The sequence below is a fragment of the Lactuca serriola genome, chromosome 4 (genome assembly GCF_051521515.1).
Source record: "Lactuca serriola cultivar US96UC23 chromosome 4, Lser_US96UC23_V15, whole genome shotgun sequence".
In the NCBI taxonomy this organism is placed as follows: Eukaryota; Viridiplantae; Streptophyta; class Magnoliopsida; order Asterales; family Asteraceae; genus Lactuca; species Lactuca serriola.
The window spans coordinates 91,014,258-91,026,083 of NC_136411.1; the positions used below are offsets into that span (position 1 = coordinate 91,014,258).

Genomic DNA, 11,826 nt, shown 5'->3' on the forward strand with positions numbered 1-11,826 from the left:
TTTTATTTAACATCTATACCAAAAATAATAATTTCTGTTTTGAAATAAATAAAATGTTATATTAGAATCCATGAGTCTTCTAGAATGAAAAAAATGGTCCTTGGAGATCTTTAATAAACCGATCGCTAATAATCATCAACGGAAGAAATATATGAGTAGTTTCAGTTTTAATCATTTAATCTAGACTTTCAAAACTCAAAAGACTGAATACGATAAAAACAATAATAGAAGGGACCAAAGTGTAATATTATCCTATTTTAAAACCGTTGCACCTCATTCCTTTGCAACCTAAATCCGCTTCTCTCTCTCTATCTCTCCTTCACTCTCACACACATACACCTAAACCACACACACTTCACACACCTCACGAAGCGAAGAAGATTTGATTCAAAGGGAAAAGAAGATAGAAGATGCCGTCGTCATCATCAACTAATTCATGGATTCTCTCTCTGAAAGCTGTATTGATCTCAGCTGGTCTTGTGTCTGTAGCTGTGATGATGAAGTTAGCGATTCCGTTGATGTTAAACTTCGCCGTGTCCGACCTCCCTGCGATTTGGTCGGTTCTTGTATCCTTGCTTAAGCCTCCGTATCTGTATGTTGTCATTAACGGAATCATCATCACCATCGCCGCTTCGACACGCTTCCAACACAACAATCACCAGGATAATGAGAATCACTCTCAGCAGCAGGTTAATCCGCCGTCAGATCTGGCATCCGATTTGCCTCCGGCATCGACTATGCGGCGTTTGAATATGGCGGATCATCCGCCGGTGGTTTACGATATTGAACCTAACGTGATGGAGCCTCCGGTGGTGTATGAGAGTGCGCCTGCGGTTGTTGACGTGAAGAATATGGTAGCGCTGAGTGGGCCAGAGGTAGTTGGAGGAGATGAAGATGCGTTTGTTGTATCGAGGCCCACGTGGAATCCTCCTCAAAGTATAATTAAGGGGGAGTCTCCATCTCCGAAGAAGGTTCAACCGGAGTTCGATTTTCCGGTGAGAGAGAGACAGCTTTTATCTTCCAGATTCTCTCAACATCGGAAACCGACACCGGAAGGTATGATTTTAGAGTCAATTATTTGCATAAAATATGATCATCTGAAACACATTTTGCATTTTTTATTCAAAATTGGCTGTATCTAAGAGCTAGATATTATTTTGATTGTCTCCGCCACAGGTGCGAGAGTACTGAGGGTGCTGAAACCGAAGAAGCACGAGACGATGGAAACCACATGGAAGATGATAACAGAAAAGCGTCACATGCCTTTGACGAGGCACCTCCGGAAGTCGGACACGTTCGTGAACCACCACAACGATGTTCAGTCCGACGAGTCCGAAGACGTGGCGACGACGACGACGACGACGACGACTAAGGTGGTGAAGAAATCTGAGACATTCAAGGACCGGTCGAACTACGAAAACCAAAACGATTATCCGAAAACAGCGTCGTCGGCGGCGGCGGCAGGAGGGAAGTTGAAGAAAGAGGCGTCACTGAGTAACGACGAGTTGAACCGGCGAGTTGAAGCGTTCATAAAGAAGTTTAACGATGACATGAGATTGCAGCGACAAGAGTCCCTGAATCAATACATGGAGATGGTGAACCATGGGGATGGGGCCCATTAACGAAAGAGGTTTTTTGTTTTATAAAAATAGCTTGGATATTTGATATATCGAAAAAAGAAAAAGGAAAAGGTATTTTTCGCCCATTATATATGCTGGGTTTTTAGGGGGTATAGTTATGAAAATGATTGATAGTACAAAGTGGGATTATTTTATTTTATTTATATTTCTTTCTATTTTCAGTATAGGTTTCTTTTTCTTTTTATTTTGGGTTCTCAAATGGATGGGTTGTACTTATATAAGTTATACAGGTCATAAAGACATGAAACTGTTATTATTATTATTATTATTATATAAAATGGTTCTTTTAGTGTGTTTGTTAGCTGTTTCTAATGTTTATTTTTTAAAACAGTTTGTTATTGTGCAACAACAGGATGCAGTTTATCTTCCCCTTCCCCACCCACCCACACAAACACACCATGCTTTGTTGCATAAGGGCATTCATAATCAGCGACTCAGTGTTCAAATGATATGTGAAACCTACTTGAAACTGTACCATTATGTCATGTTAGAAAGAATATTGAAGTCAAACATTACAATTAACATCAATTTTGGAAACTCGGTTTTTATCCATGAAAACGAATTTAAAACTTTATAAAAACTAATTTTATGGTTTACGATTAACCGACCACATGGAATCATCTACCAAGATAGTCATTCGGCAATAGAACCCGACAAAGCAAAAAGACATCACACAAGAAGAATCTATATTAGGTAGTTTCGACCCCTCTATTGCAAGTCGACCACACTAAGTACTCTTAAACGATACTTTTACAAGTTAAATCTAGTAGGGACCATGTCTAGATTCAACTATCAAATAATTTTTTTTTACACTAACTTGCACCACGTGATGCTACATCCACTGACAAGAGAGGTATTCGTCAATATTGCTTCCTTTTCAAATTAATTGTAAAACTACTAAGTGGATCTAACGCCTACGAGTAAGAGTTGGGTACACAGGAAATTTCAACACCTTGAAGAACCGCCATCAATCCCTGAAGTTGTGCCTCTTCACACCCGCCTCTAATCTGCCTTCTCCAATCCGACTTCCATGAACCCTCTTGGAACCGGTCTAAAACCAAGCAATCTGGTCGCATATCAAGTCGATATAGTTGATACTATCAATCAAAACAACAAGAGAAATGATTATATCCCACCAACATCTCCGTCCAGAAACAAAAAGAATTACCCCTACCTAAAGGCTTTTCCAAAGTAGTCGTAGGAACCACACTACTCTCATGAACAACTTTTTCCAAGGTTGTAAAACTCACTAGGCGGTACCAAGTCGGTCAATTAGCGACTATGGATTAATCGACCTAATCAATGATTAGTCAGGGACTAGTCAGAGACCCTAAAATGTAAATTTGTTAAATTTTAGAAAATAGATATGACTAATATTATAACAAAATTCATAAATATCACTAATATCATAACAAAATATATTAATATGATTGATAAAACACTAAGCAATCCCCAAATAGTTTCTATTAATATATATAAAACTTCTTTAAAGTATTGGCAATTCATCGGCTTCTAAGGATTCACTCATTGTTTAGGTATGTATTAATTGTTAGGTGTCTTCTAGTAGGATGTGTAGCGCCTAGGGACTAATCAGAGATTAATTGGGGTCTAATCGGGACTTTTACAACACTGATATTTTTCGATACACCATTTATACAACATATGTGATTTAAATTATTAAAACATACCATATCGTCATTAATTGCTTTGATAAGTCAAACCTAAGACACATTTGTTTCACATACAAAACGCCAACACCACTTTTAAATTAGTACATAGTTAAAAGCCGACAAGCTTATGATCCCAATATCACCTTTCTCGAAACTAGCAAGAGCAAGATCTCACCTGATCCAAACGATTTGTTTCCCTTCACTATCACCACCCTGGAAAATTGAATTCTAAGATTCTCCAAGCTCTTCAACACCCCCTCCGGCACCTTGAAAAATGACATATAATAAATACCAATACTACCAAGAACCAACTTAATTAAAGTAAGTCTCCCACCCACTGATAAATATTTAGCTTTCTAATTTGATAATCGACTCTTAAACTTGTCAATCATCAGAGACCAGTTACTCAATCTACCCATCTTAAACCCAACTGGAAAGCCAATATAAGTAAACAGAGGCTTTCCAGGGTTACAACCCACTGAACTCGCAATGTCTTGAATATCTTACCAATCCACCGCTACATCTTAAATGTTTGACTTCTGCATATTCAATTTCAACATGTACACCAAATAAGAGTCTTGTAAATGTTGAGAAATGTTGTGCAACTCAAAACATCCCCACTATGTAACAAAAACCACATCCTTTCATATATTAGTGATAAATGCAAAATTCTTGTTGATCAACTATGACGCCATATATCAACTGACCACCTAGACTCAATGATCATTCAACTCTTCAATGGGAAAAAAAAAATTCTAATTCTCAAATAAATATGGCCATTAAACTTTCTAGGGCTCAATATATTGTAGTAATAAAATGATAGAATTTTATGGAATTTAAAATGACGACGTGACAATTTATTGAACTTTATAAAGTTTAATGTATTGTGTGGATGCCTTTTATTTTTGTATAGTTTTGGGATTTCCTACATTCTTTCTATTTTCATCTAATGAAACCAAGGTTCTGAATAATGTTACACATCACTTGGCGGAAATGTCAACCCTCAAACTTTTTTCAGTCATGGTGTAACATCCCCAAATCCAAAGTAAACATTTTCATTTTTAAAACCCTTTAATAATCCATAAACATAGTCAAATCAGAGTATCCCAACATCATCAATCAACAAAATATCAAGGATGATGTGCACAATCACGCATTTGTCTTGCCCCGATCATCTAATGTACATGAAACCATAAAATAAAATTGTAAGCCAAAGCTTAGTGAATTCCCCCAAAATACTACCACACAAACATACTGGGTCCACAACCATCACGAGTCTGGATTGCCTTTCTGGCCCACAACATAAGTATGGATTGCCTATCTAGCACATAGATTAAGTATGGCTTGTTCCCAAGTTAGTTGGCCTCCACACAAAGCAGTATTTCCTTAACCCAACCGCACTATGTCGACATATGCAACATATAAAGATATAACCAATAAACAGATAATCATACAGATCTAACAGATCACTACATCATAGTAAAATCCTATATACCATGATACATAACCGAATGGGCCTGCATTGGTGCCTTTGAACCAAAAAATACAATGAGGAAACTCACTTGAGCAACTCAACGGAAGCTCAACAACTACCTCAACAACAACACAGCCAACCCAAGATTCCTAAAACCAAGCCAAGACCAAACCTTCGCAAAATATTCAATTCTACCTATGTTTGACCAAAAATCAAAATGGTCAAAAGTCAACCGCTACGTCGTGGCCATCCATGACCACGCCGTGACCCACAAACGACAAAACAAACAATAAATCCTCAACTGCCACGTCGAGGCAACCTAAGGCCGCGTCGTGGCCTTCAATATGAAAATCCTTTCTTCAATAGAAACATACCAGCCACAACGTCGTGTGCCGCCTTGGCCTCCTCTGATGTGAGTTAGAAAGCGCGACCTCGAGCCCTGACTCCCATCCGTGATCCTCAGAGTAGCCGACATTGGAGCTTGTGTTGGCCTAGCAGCAAGAAAAGGGCATTAGGTCTTTAGATGGCCCACCTGATCACAATGATAACAAATCCTAATGTCGGATACTAGAGCATGCTGCCAGCAGTCCCTCGCAATGTGGCCCTGCTTGTCATATTTGTGGCATCCCGAAGAAGATCGACAAGCTCCATCATGAACCTTGCCACACTTCCCACAAGTGCGGCCCTTCTGACTCCCAGATCTAGTATCAGCAGCCCTGAATCGCTTCGGCATAGACTGATACTACACCGTGGCCAATCTTTGCTCCCTCATCTGGAGCTCCATCTCAATCTCCCGCCGCCTAGCAGCCTCCTGTAACTCCAACAATGAACCATAACGCTGAATGGATACAAACTACATGATGTCCGTCTTGAGCATGCTTAAGTAACGGGTCATTTGAGCTTGCTTAGAAGCAGCAAACTCAAGACAAAACATGGCCCTCTCCGTGAACATCTTGGTGATCTCCATCACCGACTCAGTCCCCTGTCTCAAATTCGAGTATTCCTGGGCCAGCCTCTCACGCTCTACCAACGGAATATATCCAAAACGGAACACTTCCGAGAACTGCTCCTACGTCACTGCAGTCCACTGCTCAGGAGAATACGAGTTAGTAACAAGTCTCCATCAATCCTTCGCTCCATACCGGAGAAGGTTCAGAGCGCACCTGACCTTTTGGTCAGTTGGGTAAGAGCAAGTGAAGAAACACCACTCAATGTCAGACAACCACCTCATGGCTATGTCCAGATCCTGAACTCCATCAAATGTTGGGGGTTCGTATTGTCAAAGTCCCGATACTAGAAGGCTCTCCCAGTGCCAATCCCGGCAGCAGCAATGGCTGCGGTGGCTACAACAGCAACCTCAGAAAGTGCAACATATCGCTCTTCAAAGTACTCCAACATAGCAATATTAATAAACCCAAACATCTCTGGAAATTGTGCCCGAAAGAGAGAAACAACCTCATCCTGCATGATCTCCCTAACCCGCTTCTCTATCAAAGCTGGCATATCCTGATCTGGATCCTGCCTCAAATCATCTCGTCATCACCATACTGAAAATCAACCAGGAGGATATTAGATAAAACACATATCATACCTGAGGAACCAACTCCCAACAAATCCCTAGGGGTTGTCACTTCCCTGCTACGCGTACAGGTCTTGTGCATCCAGTAGTTCGGGCCCATGCTACCTTCTACACCTACCTGTATTAGTCTGAGAGGATCATGACAATGGACCTAACTATACGTACTAGCATACACATACACTCTATCCTCACTTCCTAGAGGAAGGCTAAACATTACATGAAACTTCCACCATCCCTGCAACACTCATGTATGCTAATCATGCATAAGACTGGATCCTATAGATATCTGAATAATTAATTCTACCCTAAGACCTTCATCAAACAAGAACAGGAAATAAGGCCAAACCAAACATTCTCAGGCTATAAAATCTTAGTTATGTATAACTATGATGCATACACTAAGCAACTACATTTATCATGTTAATTCCATATAAAGAAGAGCCTTAGGCTATCTCATCAGGAAATTCTATCATGCAATTTCTGAAGATCCCTAGCCTATCACTAGCATGTTGTTCAAACATACCACAATATCAAATAACAGTGTGGTAATTTTGGGTCTACTTACTGGCTCGAGCTGATTGTACACATTACATCCTCTTTGATTATTTTGAAAACAATTTGAAAATCATTTTTAAAATCTTTTTCCTTAGTTTGAGACTGGATTCACACGAGTGCTCCTCCAATTCACTCAAACCAAGGCTCAGATACCAACTTGTAACACCCATAAAAATCACAAGAAATTTAAACTTTTAAAATCAACCCAATTCATAAATTGTTTACAAACCATAGTTTTCAAAACATTTTCCTAACATCAGAGTCTCCCAAAATCATAAGTCAGAAACAAGAAGATGTGTACGGTTACGTCTTCGCCTTCATGTGGTCATCGGAAGTACATGAAACATAACCTAAAATTGTAAGCCAACACTTAGTGAGTTCCCTCAAAGTACTAACACATAAACAGATAACATATGCAATAACATCATGTCAGGTCCAATCAACCATCAGGATGGAATACCCTTGGGCCCAATCAACCAACGGGTTGGAATGCCAATATACTATGGGTCCAGTCAACCATCGGGTTGGAATGCCAATATACCATGGGTCTAGTCATCCTCGGGATGGAATACCCTCGGCCCAATCAACCATCAGGTTGGAATGCCCCCAGCCTGTTGCTCACGCACAAAGTAGTAAAACCTCAACCACCAACCAAATATGTGTACATATCACTAGAAAAGCATATAATCAGTCTACAGATAGTTAGACAGATCTACAGATCATTAAGCATAGCATCATTCTATCTATCAGGATAAACATCATGACAACAGACTATCACATAATAGGATATCTAATCCAATGGGTCGGCCTTGGTGCCTTCGACTCGTAAGTATAATGAGGGAAAGCTCACCTCACAAACTAGACAAAAGTTGATGAGGTCTCGACTCTGAATCTCAGCTCTAACCATCGCATATTCCAACCAAATGACCAATCTCAATCAAAATCCCAAAATAACCTTAAGATTCATAAAGTTTCCAACCTTATGACTTTGCATGTCCATTAAGTGCTTAAATCAACTTCTTAGTCAATTAAGACCTTCTAAATGATGCATGGAGCAAAACCAACCATTTGTAACCCATTTTTATGACTCAAGACCCTTCCAAGACCAACTTAATGGGTCAAGAACATGCTATGTTCATGAATCATCATTTTGGGACCAAAAAGTGACTTAAGAGAGCAAAAAGATAGATCTACAAGATGGAGTAGGAAATATGCAAGCTTCATGCCTTCAAGATGTTGCAAACCAAGAAGAAATCCCATATCCAAAGTGCTCTCAACTCCAAGATCTTCTCACCACCTCCTTCTCTCTTCAAACCCACTCAAAAACTCTCTTAAAGGCTCAAGTTTTTTTCTCTCTTGCTCTAGGGTTGCTTGAGGGTCAAAATCACAGAAGGAGGCTAGATAAGAAAAGGATATGAGTCCATCAGGTTGCTTAAATATGACCCAAAGCCCTACAATTAGGGTTTGCATGAAATCCATGTACGCCCTGCATACGAATGTACACCTAACGTACTAAGTTGTGCCTGAGTACACTGAGCGTATATAAACGTACGCACGGCGTACTCATTAATTCCCGACTTTTACCAAATTGCCACTATGGGCCCCCTTTTCACACTTTCTAACACTTAGGGACCAAAATGCAATATAATTCAATTATATGGCCAAATTTAGAAGTACCTCATCATCGGGATGTTACAATGTACGCCCTGTGTACTACCAGACTCCCTTTGCCTAACTTCAAACAGCCATAACTTCTTCGTTTCAAATCCGTGTTCGATGATCTTTATATTAACGGAAAGGTATAGACGAGCCCCACTACTCTATCTAGTTACTTATGACTAAAAACATCTCGAACTAAAATCCTTAATTTATGCAAGAAGGCCAATAGATTACCTTTCCTATTTTACCCCTCAGCTTCCAACGAACAATCCAAGGTTTAAATTACTTATCCAATACAATCAACTTGTAACGTCCGAAAATCAAAGTAAAAAATTTTATTATTCCAAAACAACCACAAGACAATAACTATTTCCAAAACAATTGTTTCAAAGGTGATAATCAATAATCAGAGTAACATAAGATTCAAATACATAAAAAGTCAAAGGATGTACACGATCACGCCTTCTCCTTGCCACAGTCAATTTAACTACCTGAAACAATAAACTAGAAATTGTAAGCCAAAGCTTAGTGAATTCTCCCAAAGTATCACTAAAAAAGAAAATATACATAATTCATGTTGGGTCTACAACCTCCCGATTGTCTTACCTCAGGCCCACAACCTCCCGGTTGAATTGCCATGCATATAATGAACTAGGTCCACAACCTCCCGGTTGGATTACCTTGGCCCACAACCTCTCAGTTGGATTGCCCTACATATAACATTTTGGATCCACAACCTCTTGGTTGGATTGTCATGTATATAATGTATTGGGTCCATAACCTCCTAGTTGGATTACTCTGGCCCACAACCTCCCAGTTAGATTGCCTTGGCCCACAATCACCCGGTTAGATTGCCTCGGGTTTGTTAATTGACCGCACAAAGCGGTACAGGCTCAACCCAACCATACTATATCAACATATACATAACAAATAACATATATCCGACAACAAATAATCATACAACCAGGAAACCGAGAACATGCAGATCTACAGATCACTACCACATACAACAAATGTTTCTTTTAGTGGTTGAGGGGTTTGTTTGAGTAGGTGTTTAAAGTTTTGATTTATGAAGCTTCTTTCTGCACCACTATCGAATAAGACACAGGCATAAGAGTTGTTGAGAAGAAACGTACCCGTGACCACTGTGGGATCGGCTACTACTTCATTGTGACCGATAGCAAGTAACCTTCCAGTTCCCCCAGCATTTGCAGTCTTCGGACAGTTCTTCTTAAAATGACCCGCTTCGCCGCAGCCATAACACGTCGGGGTCACTCCCGTACCAGGAACCTGTGTAATAGGTTTGGGAGGGGCCTTGCAAAATCGGACAGTATGGCCCTTCCGTCCGCAGTTGGAACACTGCAATTCACGGCATGGACCGTTGTGGTGAAAAGGGCACTTGGGACACTTAGGCAAATTCCCACTGTAAGCTTTCGGTGGGGCTGGAGCAGCTGGTGCGGCTGGGATGGTGGCAGCATGGACCGCCACAATTTGCTGGTCCTTGGAGGCGGTTTGAGTCTTTTTGGCTTTCCTCTTATCCCATCGTTTCCTTTTTCTGTCAGATGATCCGGATGGTGCAGTGGTTGTTGTGGTTGTTGTTGCTGGAGTGGAGGAGATTTCGTGGTTGATCAGACTCTGGGCCAATTCCTTGGCGCTGTCGAAAGTGGTAGGGCGTGAAGCCAGAACATTTCCTCGATACGGGGGCACTAAACCCCATATGTAACGTTCAATCTTCTTGCTTTCAGAGGGGATCATGTTGGGACACATAGCCGCCAAGTCGCAAAACCTGGCCGTATAAGCCGTTATGTCGGTCCCCTTCATCTTGAGGTTCCAGAGTTCTTCCTCAAGCTTCTGGACTTCGCCCCTAGGGCAGTACTCTCCCCTCATGAGATCTTTTAGAGTGTCCCAGCCCATGGCATTGGTTGTGACCAAGGAGAGTGCGTTGACATGGCCGTTCCACCATGACAAAGCCCTGTTAGTGAGGGTAGCAGTAGCGAACTTGATTTTGCTCTCCTCGGGACAAGAGCACATCTCGAATACAGCTTCGGTCCTTTCGAACCATTGGGACAACGCCAGAATTCCTCCGGTACCATCGAAGAAAGCAGGTTTACAATTCATGAAGTCTTTATAAGTGCATCCCTGCACTCGCTGGTGGACTTCACCAAATCTAGAATTTCCACCGCTCGCATCACCCGAGTTCATTTGGGCCATGGCTGTTGTTACAGCCGCAGTCACAGCCGCTTGGAACAACACTGGATCGAACTGCGGAGGAGGAGGTGGTGGAGGAGGGGTTTGAGTTTCAGGTCTTCCTCTGCTGGGACGCTTTCGTGGAGGCATCCTTTACTGGAAGATCATAGAAATGATAGCAGTAGTAAGAGCCTATTGCGAACATGAATAGAGTGTCTCATGGATTAAATCAACATAACCCAAGATCAGGGTAAGAGTTATAGCAATAGAGAGATCAACTGCCATTATACTAGTATTAGTGATGCAACACAAGTTCATGAAAATTGACCTAGCAGTAGGTCTTACATCACACCATAGAGAAAATGTTGGCAGTTTAGAGGTTCAGCTAGAGTACTTTTAAACTAGGAATGTTTACAGACAAGGGACCTACGGAACATAGAGATAAAAGGCTAGTCCTTTAAACAAAAGAGTGAGGTAACTAGATGTCTTCTACCGGCGACGGCTGCTTGTCGGGCGAATCCTCAGATCCTCCAGTTGACGCATAACTTCTTGAAGGTGTCGATCCTGAGTCCTTTGGCGTGCTCGGAGTTCCCTAACTTCAGCTCGGGATGCAGCCAGCTGATGCTGCAGAGCCTCGTTGGTCCTCCTTGTCCTGTCCATGGCTTCTTCGAGTTGGCGGATGCGAACAGTGTTGAGGTTTGAGTTGGCATCCACTTCTACCACTCGACCAATGGCAGCTTGACTTTGCTCAACATTCCTGGCAATTCTTCGGATCATGATGGGCAGAACCCGATCTGCTGATCCTCCTTCGCTTATGTTGTAGAAGCTTCGGTCTCCATTGTAAGGCAAGGGCTGACCCTGCTCCTCGCTCCATCGATGCAAGGACATTGCCCACATAGGAGTGGGGCCCTGAAATGCGGGTCGGGGGTTAGGGTTTGGGGCTTCAGGAGGTTGGTTGTTGACTTCTGGCTCGGAGCTTGAGCTATCCGAGAAGCCTTCGGCATGATGATCATCCAAAGGAATAGGGTGATCGTCGTCGGACTCTTCTTTGAGCCATCCTCC

At 41.6% G+C, this 11,826-nt stretch overlaps 1 protein-coding gene across 1 annotated transcript; it reads left to right on the plus strand.

Annotated features, from left to right (window-relative positions):
* The first annotated feature begins 278 nt into the window (after positions 1 to 278).
* Positions 279 to 1,934, plus strand: LOC145102096 (uncharacterized). Its single transcript, XM_079039449.1, has 2 exons — positions 279 to 1,056; positions 1,177 to 1,934. The coding sequence occupies exons 1-2, from the start codon at positions 411 to 413 to the stop codon at positions 1,620 to 1,622; spliced, it is 1,092 nt and encodes a 363-aa protein (XP_078895575.1). The 5' UTR covers positions 279 to 410; the 3' UTR covers positions 1,623 to 1,934.
* Positions 1,935 to 11,826: the final 9,892 nt, after the last annotated feature.

What these genes read in the sequence shown, in the direction of transcription:
- LOC145102096 (XM_079039449.1), top strand. Translation starts at nt 411, where the DNA reads ATGCCGTCGTCATCATCAACTAATTCATGGATTCTCTCTCTGAAAGCT. An exon ending in TCGGAAACCGACACCGGAAG is followed by an intron (nt 1,057 to 1,176) that starts GTATGATTTTAG and finishes TCTCCGCCACAG; the next exon opens with GTGCGAGAGTACTGAGGGTG.